Source organism: Phyllostomus discolor, chromosome 6, assembly GCF_004126475.2.
Source record: "Phyllostomus discolor isolate MPI-MPIP mPhyDis1 chromosome 6, mPhyDis1.pri.v3, whole genome shotgun sequence".
NCBI classification, from domain to species: domain Eukaryota; kingdom Metazoa; phylum Chordata; class Mammalia; order Chiroptera; family Phyllostomidae; genus Phyllostomus; species Phyllostomus discolor.
The window spans coordinates 165,834,094-165,858,885 of NC_040908.2; the positions used below are offsets into that span (position 1 = coordinate 165,834,094).

A 24,792-nucleotide genomic window follows, 5' to 3' on the forward strand; every position below is an offset into this window, starting at 1 on the left:
TATGATTTTCAGACCTGTAGCTATGTGGCAAAAGCCACTTGTTGCCATTTGAAGTTGACCCCCAAATGAGGCAGTGGGGGGGGTGTAATTGAACTGTCTGTGAAAATGCCCCCGCTGTGTGCACGATCACTCAGAATGGGACTGACTACTGCCACGTCAACAGTGCCACCGGCGCTGGGCTGGCGCCTCAGAGGGCGTGCTAGATTCTTTGGTGAGGGAACGGGATCAAAGAGCCCAAACCCGCTGCTGCCCAGACAACTGGCCTGCCCACCACGACGGCTGTAAAGTGGCTTTCCACCGGCATCTCCGGGACCTTCCCCGTGTTCTCCCCCGTCAAGGACTGGGAGGGACCCAGAGGCACGGAGTCCTACACTCTGCGCCCACTCCGTGATGGCGGACATGCGGCCACACCCGGCGCAGGGATGGGTCCGGGCAGCAGTGGAAAACAGTCTGGACAGTGTGGCTCGAGCAACAGCCTGATCCCTGTTGCTTCCGTCAGGGCAGGGCCCCGGGCGCTGGCACAGTGCTCCAGATGGTTTGATCGGCCCTGACTGGTTTCCACAGTGAATTGAAAACATCGCCGTCCAAAGCCCTCCGCTGGGCGGCGGGGTTGCAGCTGACATTATTTATTCCACATTTGGGACTCCTTGACTCAGCAGCCACAGCCACACTGTTTTCCAGCGGGAACTGCCCTGCTCCGCAGGCGTCACTGGTCCCGGTCTGCAGATGAGGACTGAAGACCAGAGAGGCGAGGTAAAGGACTCCAGGTGATGCAGCCTGTGAGCAGCAGATCCAGGATCAAACCTCAGCCCACCTGACTCCAAGCCTGTGCCCTGTCCAATCTCCTGTGGAGCCTGAGGCAGGCAGGGGCCCCGAGCGGAGGAACGCAGTCCCCTTGAGGAGTGGGAGGGGAATAATGTAGGGAGAGCGGGAGAAGAGGAGGGCGCCAAGGGCCAGATCTGTAGGACCCTGGAGACCACTGTGAGGTCTTCGGGTTTTCATCTAAATGAGATGGGAAGGCGCCAGAGGCTTTTAAGCAAAAGAGTGACATGATCTGATTTATATTTTGAAAGAATGACTCAGTGTCCTGCTCTATAAAATGGGCATAGCAGTGGTTCCTGCTCCAGAAGGTTGTCAGGAGAAAATGCAAGGGATTAAATGGGAGGGTGAGTGGAAGGGTCTTAGCTGGTGCCAGGAAGAATAGACCATTGAAGAGATATTGGCCACGAGGATGACAGGAAGGGTGGATTGAAGAGTCCAGGGTGGGGCTGGCAGCCCAAGACGCTAAGGACCGGGAAGGTTTGTGCGCATGGGCTCGAGTCCTACAGGCCCTGCAGTCAGCTTGGCAGAACTGACCCGAGTCAGGCCGCACGTCAGCTCTGCTGCTGCCCGAGAGCCTGCTGGGAGGTGGTGAGAGTGAAGAGGAGCACAGGGTTCTCCAAGAGAGCAAGAGGCAGCGAGGGTCTGAAAGTGGCAGGTCCAAAGACTCTCCATGTAGGAGGAAGACGGGACTGGGAGGAGGGCGCTCAGTCCGCAGGTAATGTTGCTGAAGCGCGTGCTGTCTAACCAAAGGAGGAGGTTGCTGTTGAGATGATGGGGGTCCGAGCCCTGGCGTACAGCCTTGGGGCAGGGGAGGATGCACATCCGGAGACCGCAGCCTGCCCCATCTGGCTTCTCCAAAACCTCTCCAAACAGGGAGAGGACATGTATGGGAAAGAACACAGAAGAGAAGCCCTGGCTGGTGCGGATCAGTGGACTGAGCGCCAGCCTGTGAACCAAAGGATCACTGGTACAATTCCCACTCAGGACACATGCCTGGGTTGCAGGCCAGGTCCCCAGTAGGCGGCGCTCAAGAGGCAGCCACACATTGATGTTTCTCTCTTCCTCTCTCTCTCCCTTCCCCTCTCTAAAAATAAATAAAATCTTTAAAAAAAAAAAAAGAAGAGAAGAGGGAAAAAACCACCAAGATCAATGTTAGGGAGCATAGCATCTCACCCAAGGAGACCATAACAGCCACCAGCTTGTGTAAGACGCTCTTCATTACCACCCACTCTCCAGCAAGCATTAGACTCCGCGGTGGCTGCTACCTGAAAAACGGGCTGTACTTCAGAAAAGTTGGGAGCTGTCTTTGTACCAATCCCAGGCCTTAGGATAGGTAGGAGCTGGAGAGACCGGGACACCAAACATGCAAATAGGCTGAAAGGTATAGAAAGCGAGAATGTTCTCTGCTTGACCTGCCTTGCAGGTTGAAGTGAGAAGTACTGAGGCCTGAAGAAGCTCCTTGCGCGATCAAGAGGCTGTTTGTTATTAGCAAGGATGTTATTGTGATGACGCCAGTGCCCCGCCTGTCAATGGACCGGCCCGCGCGGAAAGGGAAGGCCCAGGACAGGCGGAGGCCAGCGGGGATTCCTCGAGCCAAGAGGTTCCCTCTGTCCGCGACGGACAGAAAGGGTGACTGCGCAGCCACTTCCAGGTCCCGTGACCTGAGAGGAGTTACCGCGGAGGAGTGGCTCCCGAGGCCCACCCTCGCTGGTCGCAAGTTTTCATCTACTGAGTTCCCGCTGGGCGGCGCGAACTGCGCAGGGCCAAGCCTGCCGCAGACACGCCCCACTCCGGGCACGGGGACCTCCGAGGGGCGCTCTGTGCGTCATTTCCGCCCTCGTTCTTTGCCCAACGTAGAGGGGGAGGAGCCGGAGAAAGGCGCTCAATCTGTACGTCACTTCCGTTGAGCCTAGCGGCGACAACGGCAACATGGCTCTGAATGGCGCTGGTGAGGATCTGAGCTGCGGGGGTCTGCGGTCGCGGGGTGCGGGAGGTAGCCTGCTTCCACACGAGACCCAGGTCCAGCCCTGGCTGGGGTGGCTCAGTGGGTGGAGCGCCGGCCTGGGACCAGAAAGGTTGCTGGTTCCATTCCCAGTCAGGGCACATGCCTGGGTTGCGGGCCAGGTCCCTCCCTGGTTGGGGACCTGCGAGAGACAGCCAACTGATGTTTCATTTCTCTCTCACGTCGATGTATCTCTCCCTCTCCTTCTCCTTCCCTTCCCCTCTCTCCGGAAATAAATAAATAAAACTTCTTGAAAAGAAACCCAAATCCCTCGTGCCTTTCTTTCCCCAGAAGTCGACGATTTCCCCTGGGAGCCTCCGACCGAAGCGGAGACGAAGGTTCTGCAAGCGCGACGCGAGCGACAGGATCGCATCTCCGCGCTCATGGGCGACTACCTGCTGCGTGGTTACCGCATGCTGGGCGAGACGTGCACGGACTGTGGGGTGAGGACAGACTCAGGGTGGGGCCACCTACCAGGCTGCTCGGCGCTTCCCCAGCCTCTTTCTGGACCTCTTTGCCCAGCGTCTCACCCCTGCCCCTTGTGCTCTCTGGCCCCTAGACGATCCTCCTCCAAAACAAGCAGCGGCAGGTGTACTGCGTGGCCTGTCAGGAGCTCGACTCAGACGTGGATAAAGATAATCCGGGTGAGGGGCTGCGTGTATTTGGTGGAGAGACGTGGTGACCGCCTTGGGAACAGTAGGCCTGGGAGGTGACAGTGGCTTCCTTGAGTGGGTCGGAGGTAAGGTGCTTTCTCCTTTTAGCTCTGTAGAGGAGCATGCACTCAGCAAGAGCAGTGAGCGCCTCCTGTGTGCCCGGCACTAGGGAGACCCCCAGCTCAGTCAGGCGGAGTCCTGTTGGAAGAGATGAATGGAGGACAGAAGTAAATCTGATACGAAGAAGAAACTGAATGAGTTGCTCTGTAGAGTGGCAGGGAAAACATGTGGAGCACAGCAAGAGCAGAGCAGTAGAGAGGAAGGAGAGGTGGCGCAGGGCTGAGGGAGGGCTCAGGCGTCCTGACCATCCCCCCTGATTTCTCCTCTTTTAGCTCTGAATGCCCAGGCCGCCCTCTCCCAAGCTCGGGAACACCAACTCGCCTCTTCCTTGGAGCTCCCCGCAGGCTCTCGGCCCCCCCCTCAGCCCCCAGTACCCCGTCCAGAGCACTGTGAGGGAGCTGCAGCGGGGCTGAAGGCAGCCCAGGGGTCGGCCCCTCCTGCTGCGTCTCCAAACGCAGATGTCGTGGCCAGCACGCAGGAGGCGGTCCTACAGAAGCTGACCTGGGCCTCCGCCGAACTGGGCCCTAGCGCCTCCCTGGAGACTAGCATCCAGCTCTGCAGCCTCATCCGGGCTTGTGCCGAGGCCCTGCACAGCCTGCAGCAGCTGCAGCACTAAAAGCCCCTCCCCGCCAACCCCGCCCAGAAAAACCCTCTAGAAAAACAGCCGTTCCTCTTGTGTTGTTTGTTCTTTCCACGGTTCCGAGTGCATGCCAGCCCCAGCTCCACCCGCCTATTGGCTGCTTTTGGTCTCACCCTACCGCTCTCTGATCTTGATGCCCGGGGACAGGAGCTGGGCTTGTTCCGCTGTTTCCCCACTCGGAGGATGACGGGGAGGGAGAGGACTATGTGATAGTTGCCCCTCGAAGGCAGGAACGAGAGGGATGGGCCTCTGCAGCACCTCTGTAGCCCCCTGAGCCATCCAGGGCTCGTTCCCCACCCTTGAGTGAGATTGGAATCCAGGCCGCTTGGTTGCTTCTTCCCCGAAGCATCCTGGGACCACCGTCCTTTCCCACCTCCTACCCAGCGCAGGGACTCGGGCACTGACGGGGCGTCGTCAGGTTGCACAGTAGGAACCAAGTATCCTGATCCCGGACTTTAGATCCTTTACCTTGGGAGTTGCAGCTGGACAGAATAATGAAACACAGTGTTGGGGGGGGGGGCATAAAGAGCTGTGAAGGAACCGTGCCCGCCGTTTGTGGTGTCTTCCCTCTCTCCGTCTCCTGTCTATGCCCAATCCCTTTACTCAGCTTTTCACGATCCCGAGCGACTTGGGCCCGTGGCTGTGGCCCTTTTAAGAGAGGCCCCGCCCATGCGGAGGGGTTGGGTCAGGGGCGGAGTCGGAGGCGGCGGGGAAGGAACAAAGCCCGGCCTGCGGGCCGCAGCTGGGCTCGGTCGGTGGGGCCCTGGGAGTGCGGGGCCTGCGGGCGGAAGCCCAGGCAGAGCATTGGAGAGAAAGGCTCCATCGTCGTCCGTGCCGGCCGGGTCATGAATGGGCTGCCCCTAGCCGAAGCGCCGGGCGGTGCGGGCTGCGCCCTGGCCGGACTCCCGCCGCTACCGCGCGGCCTCAGCGGTCTGCTTAATGCGAGTGGGGGCTCGTGGCGGGAGCTGGAGCGCGTCTACAGCCAGCGCAACCGCATCCACGATGAGCTGAGCCGTGCGGCCCGCGTTCCTGAAGGGACCCGTGGCGCCACAGGCGCCGCTAACGCCGGACCTGCAGCCGGTCCCCTTGGGCCGCGTCGCCCTGTCAACCTCGACTCGGCATTAGCTGCGCTGCGCAAGGAGATGGTGAGTAGCTGGGACCCGAGCCAAGCGGTTGGGTGGGGGGTGCTGCTGCCGAACAGGGGAGTCCCGAGGTGGGGCGGAGCGCGGAGGCACGGAACCAGGAACGCCTGGGTCTCGGGACAGGTAGAAGCCAGGCGGACAGTTAGAGGGGATATGGTGACAGTAATTACATCTACTGTTTACGGCAATAGTTACCATGTATTTTTAAGTACTTTAATCGTCTTACTTCACCCTGCTAGATGAGCGTTACCTCCTTTCAACAGCTGAGGGCCAGTGACTTGCCTAAAGAGTCACCGCATGCAGGTGGCATCTGTGTCCCCCAAAACTTAGAAAGTGTGGAAAGATTGGCCAGGGCTGTGGTCTGAGCCGAGGGTGGCCCGGTCCCCAACCCCAGCCCACTCTGAGTCTGTTGCAGGTGGGGTTGCGGCAGCTGGACATGTCCCTGCTGTGCCAGCTGTGGGGCCTGTACGAGTCAATCCAGGACTACAAGCACCTGTGCCAAGACCTGAGCCTGTGCCAGGACCTGTCGTCCTCGCTGCACTCCGACAGCTCCTACCCTCCCGACGCCGGCCTGTCTGACGACGACGACCCTCCCGATGCCAGCCTGCCCCCGGACCCACCGCCCCTCACTGTGCCCCAGACGCACAATGCCCGCGACCAGTGGCTGCAGGACGCCTTCCATATCAACCTCTGAAGAACTGGGGGTGGGCGGGGGGCACGTACCCATGCGAAAGGCTCAGAAGCTCAGCCCTGAGCAGGTGCGCAGAGCAGAGGGCCTGCTTCTCCCCGCACCGTCTCACCCGCAGGAGGGCGAGGCCTGGGCGGCGCAGAGGCACAGCTGCCAGCCCCCTCTCCCGTCTCGGGTTTGCTGGCACTAGGGCAGGCACCTGGGCGACAACCTTTGCCCTTGGCACTGGACCTCCAGTTTTTCCATGTGTGCCCCCCACCGTGGCTAACCTGTAAGCTGGCGGTGGGGCTCGAAGCATCTTGCGTTCCCCTTGGCGGCTCTGGGATTGGGATGAGTGCCTGGCTGCCATGCCCTTTTCACCTTTTGCTGCTCTTGGCAGCCGCTGGCTCAGGGGCATTCCGCTTCCATTCCCCTAGACAAGGGCTCCAGGACCTATTCTTGCACCCACCCACAGCCGAGAGGGCCAAGGCTCCGCGCTGGATATTTAAGTTCAGGAGCCAGCCTCTTGGGCGCATATATAAATAAACACCCTCCGCGCGTGCCAGTGTTCTGACTGCTTGGCTCTGGGGCGGGAACACGGTGTATTTGGCAAGTGTGGTCCCGCGCTTCGCCGGCAGGTGGCGCCAAGGCTCTGTGAATAAAGGCTTGGCGGTGGCGGGATGCGAATCCCCCCTTCCCCTGGCCGGGCTGCGGAGCATTCCCAGCTGGCCCGACTTGGTGCCGCGGTTGTGTGGCTGTGGGCGAGTCAGTTCCCCTCTCTGGCCGGAGGCCGGAGCCCAACCTCCTTCCCCACTTCACTCGCTTTGGCCTCTCCTGGCCAGCGGGAAAGGAAGGAGAAGGAGCCGCCCAACTTGAGGAGAGAAACTTTCCAGTCGGGGAGGAGTTGGGGCCGCACAGGAAATGGGTGGGCCGGAGCCTGCAGGCCTAGGGGCCCCTCAGCGGGAGAGGGGAAGGCGCCTCCGGGAAGGGTCCGGGAGCCAGTGAGTGCCCCTTGGGTGGGAGGGAGGCGCTGCGGAGGCAGAAGGGTGTGAGGTCGGCGGTCCGCCAGACCTCCCAGAGGCCAGGCAAGCCCTGGAGGAGAGATGGGGGCAGGGCCCCAGGCTTTGGTACATAAGACAGGGGTGGCGACCCCAACCTCCCCCACTCAGTCTCCAACGGACTGCCTGGCCCTGCCCCACGGCACTCAGGAGCTTGAGGGTCTCTTACAGAGAAAACGGAGGACCTCACTGCTGAGACTGGGAGCCAAACCCAGATGTCCGGCCCTGAGGAGGAAAGCTGCCCCTTTGCGGACAGCTGGTGCTCACTCCTCAACGCCCACACAGAAACACCCCAAAACTTCTGAGACCAGGAGGAGACGGCCTCGAAGTTGCACACTTAGGCTTTTGGGTGGCTCGGACCCGTGCCCTGCCGCGCAGTGACTTGCCTCCTGCCGACCATTCAGCCGGTGCTCCTGGCAGAGGAGACACCCTGCTTAAACCGATTGTTTACCAAGCACCAGGCTTCTGTCCCTCCACAAACCTGGCTGAGCTCTGGCACTCTCTGGGCCTGACCCCTGCAATTCATTAGCAGGCGGGGCAGCCTGTAATCTAGGTGTAAACAGAACTGCTAATGCCCCAGGCATACTTTCCAGGGGAGGGAAACACATACACCACACCGCCCCCGAGATAACGGATTCCACTACATGAAGCCTCGCAAAATCGGCTGGGCTCTGTGCTCGATGTAAGGTTTCTAGGTACAAATGCAAATTCCCAAGGTTTCATGCTCTCAATTACTCTGTAAAAGGCAGAACTATAATCATCCCCATTTAACGGAGGTAGAAACTGAGCGTCAGTGTGACAGTGCTTTGCCCAAGGTCATGCACTTTTTGGAAGTCAGGATTTGAACCTCCAGCTGCTTGTGAGATGTTGGGAGTGTGTTCCCACTCGAAGCTGGGGAGTCGGGTCCTGAGACGGAACACGGGGTGCTGTCCACAGGCAGAGTCACCCAGGTTAGCGCTGGACTCTGTTCCCTCCTGCTTTGGGTAAGAAGTGGGGGCGGGGGGCAAGCGGGAGTCTGCCAGCCCAGTGTTGAGGACGGCGCTCTGGCTCAGACTCGCACTGTGACCCTGAGCAAGTCTCTTCCCTTTCCCGGGTCTCTGTTTCCCAGTTTGTAAAACGGGGCCACCAGGACGTACCCCACAGGGCTGAGGGCAGGAAGGGAGGCGGCCCCAGCCGCGCTAGCGAGGGCGGCACCAAGCTGCTGGTGGCCCTCTCCCCGGCACAGGCCGTGCAACGAGCGGGCGCTGCGGTTCTGGCGTCCCGCCCCCCCCTCCCCCTGCAACCTCTCGGTCGGTCGCAAAGGCCCCGGAAGCCTGGCTGCCCCGCCCCCGTGCCCGCGAGAGCCCCGCCCGCCTTCCGACGGGGGTGCGGCTCCAGGAAACGGCGCGCTCCGTGTTCAGTGCCACGGCGACCCGACGCGCCCCGGACGACCCCGACGACTCCGCCAGACCACCCGGCAGGCCCCAGAGGCAGCGGCGGGGACAGCAGCTCCGCGTCCGAGCCTCGGACACCATCGCACAGACGGGGCGGGCAGCGCGGCCGGGAGCCTGGGAGGCCATGGGGACCTGGGCGGGGCCAGCAGTCGCGGGCCAGCGGGAGCCCCGGGTCTGAAGAGCGCTAGGGCTGCGGGACGGCAGGGGCCATGACCACGGTGTGGAAGCGCCTGCAGCGCGTAGGCAAGCGGGCCGCCAAGTTCCAGTTCGTGGCCTGTTACCACGAGCTGGTGGTGGAGTGCACCAAGAAATGGTGAGTGGAAGGAGGCCCCGGGGACCCCCAGACTGGCTGAGACCTCATCAGGCCTTTGGAGCCTGAGAGAAACCTATCCCCAGCCCAATGGCTAAAGTGGCCCCTATCCCAGCTTGGGCCCTCATGTCCCAGGCACGGAGACCTCGCAACTTGTGAGCCCCCCTAGAATTGGGGGTTGTGGAAGCTTTGGGGGAGTGGGGTCAGGACTTCCGGGCCTGAAACTCTGTCTGCCCACACTTCCCTCGGCTGTGCGCGGGGCTGAGGGGAAGGAAGGCCTCATGTTTTCGGCCAGAGGGATGATTCAGGGTGGCGTGGGGAAAGGGAGAAAGTTCTGAGGTGTGCTGGCAGCCAGGCTGGGGCAGAAACCTTCGTGGACCTCAGCCCAGCCCAGAACAAGGATGCTGCGGCCCCCCCTCCCCTGCCCACTTGTTGAGCCAGAGGACACCCACCTCCTTCAGCCAGACTGGGCTCCGGGAGACTGGATCCATCTCCACGATGTCCTTAAAAGGGGAAACTGAGCACTGGGAGGGATGAGGAGGGAGGCAGGAGTGTCTTAAAGGGGCCCGAGGGCCTAGGAGGTTGTGGGTCTGGGAAGAGCGGACCGGAGAGGGCAAGGTGGGGTGGGGGGTGCAGGACCTGGCCCGGACTGCCACAGGGCCCAGGGGCATCTCATTCTCGTGTCCCCACCGCAGCTGCCTAGGCCCCTGCGTCACACCCTAAATATATGTGCTCACTGGTGTCAGCTTCCCTTGGCTGGATTAGGGCACAGCTGTGGGGATCTTATCCGCCAGGCGGGGATAAATTTAGGCTCCCAAGAGAAAGGGCTGCTGCTGGGGCAGGAAGGGACCTTGGGTCCAATGGGAGGGGAGTGAAAGGAGGCTGGGGTCCCTTGGGTAGCTGCCGGATTCCTGGTCTTGACTCGGACAGCCGGAGGGCCGGTCAGTCCTTTAGGTGAGGCCCAGAGAGTGCAAGAGTTGGCTGGGGTAACACAGCACAGGTCTGATACTTGAACTCTGGCCTCTGGCTTCTACCTTCTATCCCAGCACCCCGGGTAGGGTCGGTGGATGCCGGGCATGGTCCTGGAGAACAGGCCAAGGGTGTGGGCATTGTCAACGCGTGTGAGTCACAGGAGACAGTCAGGGCTTCCTGGGCTTCTGAGCCTGGAGCACAGGTTAAGAAGCTGCCCCTGCCTAGGTCACAGCTTCCCAGGAGGGCGTGCCCAGCCTGAGTCAGGCTGCTTGGCCAGGCTCCGCCCCCCCAGGCACCCCTTGCCACTTCCCCTTTCTGGGAAGGCCCCACGGATACCCTTGCTCAGCCATTGCCTGCAGTTTGGGGCTGGGGCAGGAGCCTGGCTCCAGGCCAGAGGCCCTGAGGGTCAGCCATGTGACCTTGCCTGGCCCCCAGTCTCTCCAGGGCTCAGCATCCTCAGGAGTTGACAGAAAGCCATTTATCTCGGCTCAGACCCCAGAGGGGCAGGGAAGTGGGTTAACCCAAGAGTCCTGGTGTGGGACCGGGTACAGGCAAGGAGGACTCTTGGGCTGCCCTCAGCCATACCCACCCCCCTGGGCGGCAGCAGTAGGACATTATGAGCCAAAGAGACCCTCTCCCTCCGAGGCCTAGCCACGTGTCAGCTGTGTCTGGGACTGGGCCCTGCACAGGCGACCCTCCTCCCTCTGTCTGTCCCCTCACAGCTCCACCTCTCTTCTGACTGCCCCAGCACACGCTGTGCAGCTTAGATACAACCTGGGCGTCTTCCTTGATGCCCCTGTCGGGAGCCAGTGTGCCTGCAAAGCTAGTCCAGGGCTCCGGGTTTGAGAGGTGGGAGCGTGGCTGGCTCTCTGGGCCCCTGGGCCCAGCAAAGGACTGGGCTTGGAAGACCCTGGGAGGGTATCTGCCTCTCTGGCCGCCTCCCACCCTCTGCCCCCCACTCTGACCCCAGGACTCCCACCAACCTGGGACCTCGCACTTACCGTTCCTCCTATCTGGAGACCCCTCCAGACCCTCACGCAGCCCATCCCTCCCTGATGCGGGCCTCTTTCCCTGCCCCTGCTGCTGCTCTCAGCCCCGGAAGGGTCTCGCCTCTGCCTGGCTCTGCCCTGCCCTGCCCCCACACGAGACTGGGCATGTGGCATGCAGTCCGCAGACAGCTGTGACCGAATGCACGCCTTCTGCCCCGCGCTGTGGCTCTCGCAGGGCCCTTGCTGTCTTTCTCTGTGTCTCTCTGTCTCTGCGTGCTCGTCTCTCGGTACATCTCTTTCTCCCTGTCTTCATAACCCCCGCCAACCCACACCGGGCCTTTGCCCTTCTGTTCCGGGCCGCACCCTGCCTCCGCAGCCCCGCCCTGCTCCCCGTGGCTCCAGATAAGGGGTTGTCCGTTCCCTCTCCTGGGGGAGGGGGTTGGGGGCAGAGGGGAGACATTGGAGATGGAGAGGCTGGGCAGCCTGACTGAGCAGTCCCCTCTCCCCCCACACCCCCAACCCAGGCAACCGGATAAGTTGACGGTGGTGTGGACCCGGCGGAACCGACGCATCTGCTCCAAGGTGGGGGAGATGTGAACTAGGGCAGGGCCGGGGAGGGGGGCCGGGTAAAGCAGGGGAGGGCTAGTAGGGTCACAGAGTCAGGTTCAGATCAGAATCCACAGGATGGAGAGAAAGATGCGGTCAAGGTTGGAGACAGGGGCGGAGGGGGAGGGGAGAGTTAGGATTGGAGGTATTCAGACGGCTCCTTGCAGGCCCACAGCTGGCAGCCGGGCATCCAGAACCCGTACCGGGGCACCGTGGTGTGGATGGTACCTGAGAACGTGGACATCTCCGTGACCCTGTACAGGGTGAGTCTCTAGCCCCGCCCCCAGAGGGGAGCGGGCTGGCAATTACAGCCCCAGGGAACCACAGCGGTCCCCGGTGGGCTGTCAGTCCAGCTAGGAAAGCACAGAGGGGTGAACGGAGCATCCCCTCCGAACGGGACACCAGGGGCCACCTCCGAGTGAGTGGCCCAGAGGTCTCCTCAGAGGTCGCATTTGCCAGCCACGTGCAGTGGGAGAGACAGCTGGGACCGGAGAAGCTAGGGAGGGTCCCAGGCAGGAGGGACCGGCGTGTGCGAAGGCCCCAACCAAGCTCCTCCTGTCCCCGCACTGCCCCTGCCCCAGCAGCCCCCGTACTCACCAGTGCCCCCTGTTCCCAGGACCCCCACGTGGACCAGTATGAAGCCAAAGAGTGGACATTTGTTATTGAGAATGTGAGTGGTTGGGGCAGTCTGGGGTCCGGGGTCCCGGAGACTCGGGGGCAGCACTGGCGCTCATTCTCCCGGCCTCTCCCTCTCCCCGCACACACAGGAGTCCAAAGGGCAGCGGAAGGTGCTGGCCTCGGCCGAGGTGGACCTGGCCCGCCACGCGGGGCCCGTGCCTGTCCAGGTTCCGCTGCGGCTGCGGATGAAGGCCAAGTCGGTGAAGGTGGTGCACGCGGAGCTGAGCCTCACCCTCTCGGGGGTGCTGGTGCGCGAGGGCCGTGCCACGTGAGTGCCTGCCTGCCCACCCTCCCGGGCCCTGGTCTGCAACCTTTGACCCCAGCCCTCACCCGGCCGTCCGGCCCCCCCAGGGACGACGACATGCAGAGCCTCGCGAGCCTCATGAGCGTGAAGCCCGTTGACGTGGGCAACCTGGACGACTTTGCTGAGAGCGACGAGGAGGAGGCTAGCGTTCCGGGGGCCCCCGAGGCACGGGCCCGTGCCCCCCAGCCAGGTGGGCTCACAGCCTGCGGTGGACTGAGACCCCCAAAACCCGGGGGGGGGGCGGCGCTGTAGAGGCCACTTGCTGCGTCGGGGGCGGGGCCAGCTTGCGCATGCCCAGCGATGGGAGCTCTCCGTTGCCCAGCCTCCCCTGCAGCCCTAGCCGCGCGGATCCGGCCCCTGGTCCCGCGCCAGCCCGGGGCCGCAGCCAAGCCCCACAGGATGCATTCCCGGGCCCCTCGTGGCCCTCTCCTCTCCCCTGAGTGGGGGCCTGCCCAGCTCAGTGTCTGCCCCAGATGGCGGCACCAAAAGTGCACAGAGGGGCCGCGGTGCAGTCCCACCACCTCCGCCGCCCCCACTCCGCCCAGTCACTAGTTTCCTCATCCCACCCCTCAGCTCCTTAAGGCTTTTGTTCTGTCTCTCCTTCTGGTCTCTTCTCCTCTCTTCTCTGCATTCGTGGGCCTGTCTCTTGTCGCAGGCCGGGGCGGTGCCCTGAGGCCGGGGCTGTTCCCAGGTAGGCCCAGTGCTCTAGGTGGAGGGAGGGGGTCAGACCCGCAGGGCTCTGTCCTGGGCTCACCTGTCCCCCCAAACCCTTCTGCAGATCCCTCTCGGGAGCTGAAGACACTTCGTGAGGAGGATGAGGGCCGAGTTAGTCGGCCCCAGCAGGCAGGTGAGGCCCGGGCTGGGGTTGGGTGGGGGCTGGCTGTCCAGTTGCAGGGCCCGAGCCTCAGCGCCTACCCCTCCTCCTTCCCCAGCTGCCAGCCCTGCCAGTGCTGAGGATGCCAGACCAGCCCCTGTGAGTGGCCCTGCGCCCCCAGTCAGGGCCTCCCGGGGCCAGGGGTCGGCACCCGCTACTGTAGCTGGGGGCCAGGTGGGGCCTGAAGCCCCAAGGCCCCCTGGAACCCCGCTGGAGACAAGGTGAGCTTTGGGACCAGCCCCATGCCCCCTGCCCTGCCCACGCTGGGAAGCTGCAGACCCCCTCCCAGCCTGCCTTTCCAGCGCCCCAGCACCGGAAGGGTGGGGGTTGGGCTGAAAGTGGGGGGACAAATGGCTCCCCAACACCTCCTGCTGCTCTCTCCTCAGGTCCTCAGAACACCCAGGCCAGGATGTGGCCCCCGTCCCGGCCCCTCGGCTCCGGAAAGGCTCTGATGCCCCCTGGCCCTCAGTGCCCCCAGGGAAGGAGGAGGCCCCCAAAGCCTCAGGGGCTCCCCAAGCAGGAGCGGGTTCTGCTGGGGAGGCCCAGGCTCAGGCAAGCCCTCAGGAAGGAGCAGAGGCCCAGGGGGCCAGGCCAAGCCCAGGCATTGAGAACAGAGGCTGCAGAGACGCTTTGGGGGGACAGAAAGCCGAGGTTGAGGAAGGCGCCATTGGGAACAGGACAGAGGCCAATGGGGTGGACACTGAGCAGGTGTCAGGAGTCAGAGGAGTGACCCCTCAGAGGTCAGAGGTCAGAGCTGGGGAGGCTGAACAAAGTTCGGAAGTTGCTCGAGTGGATGCTGAGCAGAGGTCAAAGGTGAGACCTGTGGACACTGCGGGACCAGAGGCTCCAGGGGTGACATCTGAGGCAGGATTCCAGGGAGCTCCTGAGGCCCCTCTGGGGGGCTCTCAGGAGAGCACAGGGGTCAGGCCCGGGAATGAGGCTCCTGCTATGCAGAGCTCACCCCCAGCAGAGCCTGCAGGGCGTTGTGGGCATTTCAGCAACTCCCAGGGGGCCAGGGCTGCGGCAGGCCAGGAGAGAGAGGGTGCAGAGGTGAGAGGTGGGGCCTCTGGTGGCAGAGGGACAGGCCTGGAGCAGGGCCCCTCTGTTGGAGTAGCAAGCGCCGGGCCCCAGGTGAGCAGGTACCAGAAAGCTGCACCCACAGCAGACCAGGGGGTGATGTCTAGGGATCTGGGGCTCCAGGAGGCAAGAACTGGGGACTTGAGGGTCCTGGGAACAGAGACGGGAGTGGCAGAGTCAGAAGTCTGGGGGACCCAGGAGACAGAAACAGAGGGATCAGCGTTCCCAAAGAGAGAGACTGGAACAGGAGAAGCTGAAATAGTTGAGGCTCACGAGGCAGAGGCAGCGAGGTCGGGGCTCCTGGAAGCAGAAACTGCTGGGGTGGCAGAGCCTGAGAAACCAGAGACCCAGAAGTTGGAGGCTGGGGCTTCAGGAGTTCTGGAGACAGAGTCTAGGGTGGCAGAGGCTGCGACATTGGGGACCCCGGAGATAAAGGGGTCTCCGGGGGCACTGAGGATAGAAGCTGAGGTAGCAGAACCTGTCATATTGGGAGCCCAGGAGACAGAGGTGGAAGGTTTGGGGGTGCCAGCAATAGAAGCTGGGAGGGCAGAGCCTAAGATATTGGGGACCCAAGAGACAGAAGTGGGGAGTTCCGGGGTCTTAGCAATAAAGTCTGAGATACCGGGGACTCGGGAAGCAGAGTTAGGGGGTTCCGAGGTTCCAGGGTTCGAGTCTGAGACAGCAGAGGCAGAGATATCGGAGATGCAGGAGAGAACAGCGGAGGGTCCAGGGGTCCCAGGGATGCAGACTGTGACAGCAGGGGCCCAGGAGACAGGGGGGGACCATTCAGGGGTCTCGGGGCTGGAGGCTGAGATGGCAGAGGCTGAGCGACTGGGGACTCAACAGACAGGAACTGCAATTTTGGAGGCTGAGAAGGCTAAGATCTCGGGGTCCCCGGAGGCAGAGACTGGGCTCAGCCTCGCAAAGGAGGCATTCGAGGCGCCAGTTCCTGAGCGTGGAGTTTTAGGGTCCCAGGGGGCAGAGGCAGACACTTCCGTTTTGAGGGTCCAGGAGGTGGAAGCTGAGGCCAAGTCTGGGGTTTGGGGGGCCCGTGAGGCAGCGATGGAGGGCTTAGGTCTTCCAGAGAACCAATCTGGTGTTTTTGAGGCCCAGGAAGCAGAAGCCGGGGTCTTGGGAACAGAGAAGGGGGAAGAAGCAGAGACCCGCCTGACTGAGGCGCAGGCGGCCAGTGGGGCAGGGGCTGGGGTGCCCGGGCCCTCAGGGGCCTCTCCCCCAGAGGAGCCTGAAGAGGACAGGAGGCTGCCGGGCAGCCAGGTAGGGATGGGGGCCGCCGAGGGCCCAGTCTTCTGCTTCCCACTAACCTGGGGCTGAGCTAACGGCGGCTCTGCATGGACCCACCTGGTCGACCGGGGTGGGGTGGGACAGGGGCTCGGCTTCGAGGAGCCCCCTCACCCCTTCCCCTCAGGATGTCCTGGCTCCCCCACCCTGTCTTCCCTGGGCTGCATGGAGTGGGGTACCCCTCCGCTGATTTTCTGGGCTGACCTCGGGCATGGCTGCTGATGCCCTCTGACCTTGCCTGGGGGTCGCTGACCTCTCAGTCGCCTTTGGCAGATGACCCAGGAGCTGAAAACCCTTCTGCCTGGCTCCAAGGCTCTGGCCCCTGCTGACTCCCGTGAACCCAGAGCTAGGGTGGTTTTATGCCCAAGGGGCTGAGGGCCCAGGTTCACGTTCCTCACGGCATCCCCATGTCCCCAGGCGCTGCCCACCCTGGTCAGCTCCAGCCAGTCCCTACTGGAGTGGTGCCAGGAGGTCACCGCTGGCTACCGCGGCGTCCGAGTCACCAACTTCACGACGTCTTGGCGCAACGGTTTGGCCTTCTGTGCCATCCTGCACCGATTCTACCCAGACAAGATGTGAGCGGCGTGAGGGGGGTAGGGGTGAGCTGGGGGGCCTGCCGGGAGGGCGCGGTGAGCCCAGCCTCTGACCGGAGCTCTCTCTGCAGAGACTACGCCTCCCTGAACCCCCTCAACATCAAACAGAACAACAAGCAGGTGAGAGGGGAGGAGCCGTGCCCGGAGAGCGGGTGGGGGGGGGGGGTGTCCCTCCATCTGTCCGTCTGTTGGCAAGGAGCCCAGGCTGGTGGGCCCCAGCTGTGGCTTGTGGAAGTTCTGCCTCCTTTTATGCTTTTGGTCTTTAATTGTTCATTTTTGTTAGTTTAGGTGTTTTTTTTTTTTTAAGCTTATTTCCACCAAAAGCCATCCTTTTGCTGAGTAACGTGCAGCCCCACATTTCCTCCAATAGGAGGGTGAGGGCGCTGCTAGGCCAACCCTGGCCTGCAGGCCTCGGGGACCCTCATCAGTCCAGGGTGGGTCCACACTGTTGCTGGGTAACACTGCTGACCCCAAGCCCACGGTTCCTAGGCCTTCGACGGCTTCGCGGCCCTGGGCGTGTCTCGGCTGTTGGAGCCCGCAGACATGGTGCTGCTGTCCGTGCCGGACAAACTCATCGTCATGACCTACCTGTGCCAGATCCGTGCCTTCTGCACCGGGCAGGAGCTGCAGCTGGTGCAGCTGGAGGGCGGCGGCGGCGCCGGCATGTACCGCGTGGCCAGCGCCCCGTCCAGCCCTCCCACAGACCTGGACACGAGCGGCCTGGCGCAGCGGCTGCGCGAGCACCGGGCGGAGGCGCCAGAGGAGACCAAGGAGGCCGCGAGATGCGTGGATGGGGCAGCTCCCGGGGGGGCCTCTCAGGACCTCGCAGCCGAGGCCGCCCAGGAGGCGCGCTCTGCGGAGACCCCGGCCGACGGCTCTGGAGCCGGAGCATCCGTGCCGCCCGCGGAGGGGCTGGTGAATGGGGCTGCGGCGCCGGGCGCAGGGGCCGGCGTGCGGCTGCGGCGGCCGTCAGTGAACGGGGAGGCGGGGCCGGTGCCCCCGCCCCGCGCACACGGCTCCTTCTCCCACGTGCGCGACGCCGACCTGCTGAAGAAGAGGCGCTCCAGGCTGCGGAACAGCAACTCCTTCTCCACAGAGGACCCCGATCCGGGGGCAGTTGCCGGAGCCGGGGCTGCGGTGAGTGCCTCCCCGTGGTGTAGGGGTCCTAGGGAGCACAGGGGTGGGTCCCGAGGGCCGCCCAGGGCAGAGCTGGCGTGATGCCTGGACTCGGCTGGGCTCGGGGAGGCGATTTCTGATCAGAAGGCCCGTGGTGCCTGGGGAAGAGCCAGGCAAGGCCCACCAGGCCCGGAGCGGCTGCGGGAGCTGGGTCCTGGCCATCGCTGCCAGCCTTGGGTGTGTGACGCAGACTCCGGCCCTCCGCAGTCCGCGTGTGGTGGGTGCGCTACACAGATTCACACGGACTGCCGAGTCCTGTGGAGGGAAAGGGACAGCGCGGCCACTCCCTCCATAGGAGAGTGCCCCGACCCTTACCTGGACAGGCTTTTCTTGCTTTCCAGTCCCATCACATCAAAGAAGGCCCTCAATATTTCTAGATTTAGTGAAGTGATTACTTCTTACAGATAACAAAAAAGGAGAAAAAGTTGCAGATGCAAGAGGATGATAAAAACCACGGATTTGGTTACATTCCGTCCTTGGGACATCTTAGCAGGGACCTGAGGGAGCTGCTTCAGAGATACCCATGAAACAGCGGCTGTCTTAGCTCCGGGGGAGGGGGTTTCAGCAAGAGCGAGCCTCACAGCAGCCTCGGTACAATGCAGGCCTGGTTCCCCAGGGAAAGCCGGTCTGCACGCCTGGCTCCTGTGTGCCGCCTCGCACGGGCCGGTTTTCCAGATCAGTGCTGGGCTGCATTCGCCACTGCCATGCTAATTGGTTCCCTGTCGGTATGGTGGGTTTTTTTGTTTTGTTTTTTAAGATTTTATTTATTTATTTTTAGAGAGGGAAAGGAGGGAGAGAGAGAGAGAGAGAGAGAAACATCAATATGCGGTTGCTGGGGGCCGTGGCCTGCAACCCAGGCATGTGCCCTGACTGGGAATTGAACCCGCGACACTTTGGTTCGCAGCCCGCGCTCAATCCACTGAGCTATGCCAGCCAGGGCTGGTATGGTAGTTTTGAAGTCCTGGCCCCAGTTTGTGCGGTCACGGGCTTTAGTAGGAGATTCCTGGAAGGCCTCTGCTTGTCAGGGCTCAGCACAGCACTCTGTAAGGACTGTAAACTAGGCTGGGGTTTTTCTCCCCCTGCAGGTGGCCAGGGGTCAGCCAGCAGCTGTGGCCCCCCTGGAAGCTGGGGGCAAGGTTTCCATACTCAGGGGGGCTGGTCAGGGCCTCCCAACCCCGAGAATCTCTGACTTGGGCCTGAAACTCCAGATGCGGGAGACCAGCTTCCCCTTTTCTGTGGCAATGGGAGGTCGGGATCCGAGGCCCAGCTGGCCGTTCTGTCCTCCCCTCCCCCGCAGGCCTCAGACCGAGGGCTGCCAGGGTGTCACGTGGTCACCGCAGCTTTTAAAGGGGAGACTGTCCCAGAGAGGGCAGGGGTTTGCGCAAGGACTCGGAGCCATCGAAGTGCAGGCCATGGGCTCTCCGGGGTGGGGGAGGGGTCCGCCCACTCACAGAGTCCTTCCTGCGACAGCAGCAGGAGCAGCTGTTAGGCTGCTCCGAGGCTTCCGCTGCCCGGGGCTGGCTCCTGGGCTAAGGACAGCGGGGAATGCACTGGGAAATGCTTTCTGGAAGAAGCGGCCACTCGGGCCAGGCTGACGGAACGGGTGGGCTTCCCAGGGGAAGAACAGGAGGGGAGGGTCTAGAGTGGGAGGATCTGCACACGCACAGATGTGGCAGCAGGAAATCTCGGATCTCCTGCAGCGAACTGCCAGGCGTCTCCTGTCGGGCCTGCGGGTGGTGGCGAAGCCAGCCCTGGGAAGCTGGGACCCTGAGGGCAAGCTCAGAGGCCCAGTACGGAGCCTGTGATGGGATGGGAGACAGGGCGGGCCCAAAGGCCCCATAGGAGTTGCGATAGATGGGAATCAGAGGGACACAGTCACCCCGGCTGGCCTTTGGCCTCCGGACATGGCCTTGCTAAAGTGTCAGTGGCTCTTGAATACTAAACAGGGGGCTTCTGGGCCCAAGTTCCAGCGTCTGGTTCTTCTAAGCCAGGACCCCCTCCAGCCCTTGTCCCATCCCCAGGAGCTATTCGACCAGTGGGAATGGAGGGGGCTTCTCTTTGGCCACTCCCACCCCCCAATGGCCCACGTGAGCGGTGGAAGGATGTCAGGCCCGGCCCCACCCTCGGACACTCCCAAAATCCTGGAGTGGGATGAAGTCAGGCACCTTGAAGCTGGGGTGGGGCTGAAGCCAAGCCATGAGGAGGGCAGTACCCTCTGCTGCAATTCTGCAAGGCTTCCTGGAGGAGGGGCCATGCAGAAGGGTGTAAAAGGGGAATTTGGGTCAGACAGGAGGAAGCGTTAGAATTCCCATCAGGGCTGGCGCAAGCAAGCTCAGTTGCTGCTGAGGTTGAGGTTTCTCCGACGTCCTGCCTCTGCCTGCCTTGTGGCTGAGCTCTTGCCCTGCGCCTGGACTGCCCCTACAGCCCCTCACTGACTCACCCCACTGCCCCTTCCAGGGACGGGTGACTATCCCATTTTGCAGATGAGAACATTGAGGCTCAGGGAGACGAACAAAGAGGCAAAGCGAGTTGGTATAGATGTGAAGGCAGGCTCTGAGTGTGAACTGTTAAATGGTGTCCTCTTCTGGGCCCAGCACTGTGGACTGGCTGTGTGACCCTGGTAAAGCCACTTACCCTCTCTGTGCTGCTTTCCTGAAGATGAGAGGCAAAGGCGTGAAAGTTCTTTGCAAAGTAGCCCGGAGGTACCACTTCAGGGCGCTTGTTCAAAAGGGAGCAGTGTGTCCCCCAGACGCCTCCCTGGAGCCCGGCAGCACCAGACGGGGCTGGGCCTTCTTCCCGTCTGACACGGAGAGGCCCGGCGGCTGAGTTCAGGCCAGAGGCAAACAGCGAGTGGGTGGCGGAGCTGGGGAACAGATCTTTAGCCTAGACGGCCCTGGGCCCGGGGCCGGGCCCTGTGTGAGCCTCATCCCTGACTCCGTCCCCTCGCCTGTGAAGGGGAGACGGTGGTCACCCAGCCTCCCAGGGTGGTTGGGAGAATTAAATGAGCCAATACATGTACAGTGCCCAACGTGAATGCTTCATCGATGTCAACTGTTATTTAGTAATGTTAATATTACATGTTTTAAGATTTTATTTATTTATTCTTAGACAGGGGAAGGGAGAGAGCAACATCAATATATGGTTGCAGCTTGCACGCCCCCTACTGGGGACCTGGTCCGCAACCCAAGGCATGTGCCCTGACTGAGAATCGAACCAGCAACCCTTTGGTTTGCAGGCTGGCGCTCAATTCACTGAGCCACACCAGCCAGGGCTAATATTACATGTTTTGTTGTGGACAGAATGTGTTACTGTGTTGATCAGTGCACCCTGAATACATTCTCTGGGCCCTGCCCTGTCTGCAGGGGCTGCCACTGGTCGGGCAGACATGGGTGACCCATAGCCGCCATGGGGCGAGGGCTGGGGTCAGAGCTGTGATGGGGACAGCCCAGCAGGCCGTGGAGGACGCACCTGCCTAGCCTGAGGTTCAGGGGGCGCTTTAGGAGGCGTGATGGCGACGGAGGAGGAGGGGGCAGAAAGCCCTGCGGGAGCCTGAAGGGGCCTCGGGAGGAGCTGGAGGTGAGCCAGATCGTGAAGGTCAAGTTGGTGTATGACAGACTCCGTGCTGGGGAAGCTGTTTGGGGAAGCGAAAGTCTATGGCTGTAGTGGGAGAGGGCCGTCTGGGTGGGGTTTAGGGTGGTGGGAGTCGAGGCCAGAGCTGCCAATGGACCTTGACAGCAAGGCCAGGGCTGAGGTGGGTGCGGTGGGGGTTTTTGGAAGACCCTTGGGTTGTGGCTTGGGGGCAGAGTCAGCTGGCAGGGCGTGGGCAGTGGCTGGTGAGGAGGCACCCAGTGACCCAGGCCAGAGGGGATGGCATCTGAGCAAGGGGTGCCTGGGGCCACCTCTCAGAGAGGGGCAGCATGGGGTGGACAGTGGGTTGATCAGTCCCTTGTCCCTGCTCTGAGACCTAGAAAGGTGGCCAGAGCAGGAGCCATCGACGGGGCCTGGCTATCAGCTGAGCTGACAGTGGGGAGCCCCCAGGTCTGACAGTCTCGGGGGGTCACCAGGGGCAGGGCAGGGCACGTCCCTCCGTTCCAGGCTAACATTGGTAGTTTCAGCCAACCTGTCTTGTTCTGAGAGATTCGTGAAGTGGGGAAGGCTCTATGCATAGGAATTGATAACAGGAGAGCGCCCCCTTTTGGTCAGGGGTGGAGGTACTGGCTCAGGATAGCCACATCAGGCCAGCTGTGTCACTGTGCTGGGCCAGCTGTGTCCCTGGCCAGGATGAAGATGTCGGCGCTAGGTGACGGGAGTCAGAGATGGCCTGAGGGAGCTCCCTGGAGGAGGGGGCAAGAGGGGGAAGGAGAGGCCCCAGCCGGCCCCTCGCAGCCGTTCACCCCTGACTCTCACCCAGGCCCTGTGAGGCCCCAGGAGCAAGGATGGTGAGGCTCAGGGTGTGCCACTGGACTGACCCAGGGCCACGGGGCCAGAGACGGTGAAGGCCGTGGACTTCCTGGGAGGAGGCACTCTTCCTAGAGGGAGTGGGGCTGGGGTGCTGTGTGTGCAGGACGGGAGACAGAGCTCGGGTGGGCAAGTGTGACATTGAGCACCCTTACCCCTACGAGCGAGGCTCTGGCTGGCCCCCAGGCGGGGTTGTTGGGGCACCCCTCCAAGCCCTCACTGTCTCTTTCCTCCTCTGCAGGAAGGCCCGATCCCCACCCCCAGCCCTCCCTCAGCCACAGCCACAGCCCCACCACAGCCCGCCGGTGAGTAGCTTTGAAGGGGTGGTGACCCAGCTCAGCTCGAGCTGCTCATAGATCCTGCGCTGGGGGCCTCCTGGGGGCAGGTGTCAGTTGGAGGTGCCTTAGCCCGGTCTCTCTCTGCAGGTGGCAGTCCCCCATCAGAGGAGCCACCCCCAAGCCCAGGGGAGGAGGCTGGGCTGGTAAGGTGGGCTGGGGCGGGAGGAGCGGATGAGTGGGCTCTTCCCATGCAGGGCCTGGGCTGAACCCTGCCCCCTCCCCCATGTTTCACCCCAGCAGCGGTTCCAGGACACGAGTCAGTACGTGTGTGCGGAGCTGCAGGCCCTGGAGCAGGAGCAGAGGCAGATCGACGGGCGGGCAGCCGAGGTGGAGACGCAGCTGAGGAGCCTCATGGAATCAGGTGGGCCGGGCACCTGGAGTCCGCTCCCCGCTCCCCGCCAACCGCCACCGGACCCTCCCAGTCCTGCAGCCCTCCCTGACCTTGGGAGGAGTCGGGGGGAGGCAAGACTGGGTTCTGGGTTCATCGTTCCCGTTTACAGCTGGGCACGCCAAGGCCCTGAGCAGGGGAGCAGTTCGCTGGAGGCGCAGAGCCCTGGCTTCTGGGGTGCCACAAGGGAGCAGGTCCCTGCCGCCACCCCCTGGGTCAGTGGCAGGCCTGGTGACTGTCTGGGCCTGGTACAGGTGCCAACAAGCTGCAGGAGGAGGTGCTGATCCAGGAGTGGTTCACGCTGGTCAACAAGAAGAACGCTCTCATCCGGAGGCAGGACCAGCTGCAGCTGCTGTGAGTGCGGCCCCTCACTCGTAGTCCTGGCCCCGCCCCTCGCTCGCTGGTGGCCCTGGCCCCGCCCTTCACTCCCAGTCCTGGTCCTGGCCCCGCCCCAGCGCCCCCAGGGCCTTCGGAGCAGAGCCGCTCAGCTGCTTTGGTTAGAGGGACTCACTGCTTTCTTCTCTCCATGAAGAGCTTTTTGAAGAATTGCTCAGCCAATCTTAATTTTTGTCCTATCGAATTTCCTGTATGAAGTGTGTACCTTCTTAAATGGGTGCTGGTTTTACTAATGAGAGAAAAATATGCAGATAGCTCTGGGCTGGGTGCCCCAGTGTGACCCTGTTCCATTACAGTTAGGGCAACTGAAGCCCGGAGATCTCAGCTGGTTTCCTGTGTGGGGTCAGAAACCATTGTAGTCCTGCGTGGTGGAGGTGGTTTATTTTGGATCACTTTTCAGAATAAGTTTAGTTAAATGCTTGCTTTATGAGTAATGATCATGCAAATAATCCCACTGGGGTTGTCTTTATTTTTAAAAACGGGGTGGGGGTTGGGAGAGACAGTGTGAACCTCCAGCAGTTGGAACGGAAGAGGCGACTGATTCCGGGTTATAGCTCTGCCCCCAGCCCAGCCCTCCAGGAACTCACTGGTGGCGAGGTGGAGGGGGGCCAGCGAGTGGTCAGCGCCCTGGGCTCTCCCTCCCATGCCCCTTCCCCTGAGCTGGCATCTCTGCCCCCCCAGCATCGAGGAGCAGGACTTGGAGCGGAGGTTTGAGCTGCTGAGCCGAGAGCTACGGGCCATGCTGGCCGTCGAAGGTGGGAGATGGGGTCGGAGGGCCTGGGGCCGAGGATGGGGCAGCGGGCGGTGCCACCTGACCCTCCGCCTCTCCCGCCCTCAGACTGGCTCAAAACGGCGGCGCAGAAGCACCGAGAGCAGCTCCTGCTGGAGGAGCTGGTGTCGCTGGTCAACCAGCGCGACGAGCTGGTCCGGGACCTGGACCACAGGGAGCGGATGTGAGTTGGGGGGGGGCCCGGAGCGGTGGGGACGAGGGGGGAGGAGTCCGGGAGCGCACTCCCAGGGGAGCTGGGTCTGGCCCGCCGCTCGCTGACTTGCACCCTTCCGTCGCAGCGCCCTGGAGGAGGACGAACGCCTGGAGCGCGGCCTGGAACAGCGACGTCGTAAGCTGAGCCGCCAGCTGAGCCGGCGCGAACGCTGTGTGCTGAGCTGAGGCCGCGCCGCCGCCGGTGTCCTCGGCTTTTCTGTCGCTGCTCCCGGCGTGCGCTGCGGGCGACCGAGCCGCTCGGCTACCGCACGCGGCCTGTAGGGGCCGCCGTCGCCCCTTTACTCGGAGGGGTAGGGCGGCCTTTCAGGCCCAAAAGGGGCAGGAGCGGCCGGGCGGCCGCGCCGTCGGGCCTTATTTATTTGTCCGTGTGTGTGTGTGTGTGTGTGTCCGTGTGTGTGCGCGCGCGCGCACGTGTGTGATTGGGGGTCCCTGGGGCGCCTTGCAGAACCCCTCCCCGAGGGCAGGGTGCGGGCTGCCCGCCCCAGGGGAGTAGGATGGGCGTGAACTGCCGCGCCCACGCTCCTTCTATTGCTGTTCCTTGTGAGGAATAAAGTTGGACAGGACGACACGGGGCCGGCTCTTTCTCGGGACTGCTGGGGTTTTCAGTAGACAGAAGGGGGTGGTGTTCTGGCAGGTAAGGTTGTCTCCAACCCTAAACGGGGCTTCGTGGGCCTTGAGGTTCCCAGATGCCCGAGGAGGCAGGACCTCAGCCTCGGAAGGTTGATGCGGGTTTGGGTTGTTGATCACCGTAGAGAAAAACCATTTTGAAAGAAGAGAGAAAAGCACGGTTGGGG

The 24,792-nt window shown here is 62.5% G+C and overlaps 3 protein-coding genes across 6 annotated transcripts; all 3 read left to right on the top strand.

Annotated features, from left to right (window-relative positions):
* The first annotated feature begins 2,683 nt into the window (after positions 1–2,683).
* ZNRD2 (zinc ribbon domain containing 2) lies at positions 2,684–6,604 on the top strand. Its single transcript, XM_028515568.2, has 5 exons — positions 2,684–2,770; positions 3,116–3,267; positions 3,384–3,468; positions 3,870–5,382; positions 5,795–6,604. Exons 1-4 carry the CDS (start codon positions 2,752–2,754, stop codon positions 4,211–4,213), a joined length of 600 nt encoding a protein of 199 aa, XP_028371369.1. The 5' UTR covers positions 2,684–2,751; the 3' UTR covers positions 4,214–5,382; positions 5,795–6,604.
* FAM89B (family with sequence similarity 89 member B) lies at positions 4,706–6,610 on the top strand. Its single transcript, XM_028515570.2, has 2 exons — positions 4,706–5,382; positions 5,795–6,610. Exons 1-2 carry the CDS (start codon positions 4,732–4,734, stop codon positions 6,071–6,073), a joined length of 930 nt encoding a protein of 309 aa, XP_028371371.2. The 5' UTR covers positions 4,706–4,731; the 3' UTR covers positions 6,074–6,610.
* A 1,820-nt stretch (positions 6,611–8,430) lies between these two features.
* On the top strand, positions 8,431–24,558 carry EHBP1L1 (EH domain binding protein 1 like 1). 4 transcript variants are annotated; one of them, XM_036030208.1, is made up of 20 exons: positions 8,431–8,850; positions 11,333–11,390; positions 11,582–11,677; positions 12,031–12,084; positions 12,182–12,360; positions 12,444–12,586; positions 13,052–13,087; positions 13,175–13,243; positions 13,329–13,491; positions 13,657–15,622; positions 16,064–16,221; positions 16,311–16,359; positions 16,729–17,376; positions 22,115–22,178; positions 22,299–22,354; positions 22,449–22,572; positions 22,854–22,953; positions 23,677–23,750; positions 23,834–23,948; positions 24,064–24,558. In XM_036030208.1, the coding sequence occupies exons 1-20, from the start codon at positions 8,747–8,749 to the stop codon at positions 24,161–24,163; spliced, it is 4,356 nt and encodes a 1,451-aa protein (XP_035886101.1). In that variant the 5' UTR covers positions 8,431–8,746; the 3' UTR covers positions 24,164–24,558. The 4 variants fall into 4 exon arrangements, with proteins under 4 accessions (XP_035886101.1, XP_035886102.1, XP_035886103.1 ...); XM_036030209.1 differs by lacking the exon at positions 13,052–13,087 and having other exon boundaries at positions 8,432–8,850; XM_036030210.1 differs by lacking the exon at positions 13,657–15,622 and having other exon boundaries at positions 8,438–8,850; positions 13,329–13,369.
* Positions 24,559–24,792: the final 234 nt, after the last annotated feature.

Coding starts and splice junctions, on each gene's coding strand:
- FAM89B (XM_028515570.2), top strand. CDS start 4,732: ATGAAACACAGTGTTGGGGGGGGGGGCATAAAGAGCTGTGAAGGAACC. Junction 5,383..5,794: donor CTGCGCTGCGCAAGGAGATG/GTGAGTAGCTGG, acceptor AGTCTGTTGCAG/GTGGGGTTGCGGCAGCTGGA.
- ZNRD2 (XM_028515568.2), top strand. Junction 3,268..3,383: donor AGACGTGCACGGACTGTGGG/GTGAGGACAGAC, acceptor TCTGGCCCCTAG/ACGATCCTCCTCCAAAACAA. Junction 3,469..3,869: donor CGTGGATAAAGATAATCCGG/GTGAGGGGCTGC, acceptor CTCCTCTTTTAG/CTCTGAATGCCCAGGCCGCC.
- EHBP1L1 (XM_036030208.1), top strand. CDS start 8,747: ATGACCACGGTGTGGAAGCGCCTGCAGCGCGTAGGCAAGCGGGCCGCC. Junction 13,492..13,656: donor GGAACCCCGCTGGAGACAAG/GTGAGCTTTGGG, acceptor CTCTCTCCTCAG/GTCCTCAGAACACCCAGGCC. Junction 22,179..22,298: donor AGCCCCACCACAGCCCGCCG/GTGAGTAGCTTT, acceptor CTCTCTCTGCAG/GTGGCAGTCCCCCATCAGAG.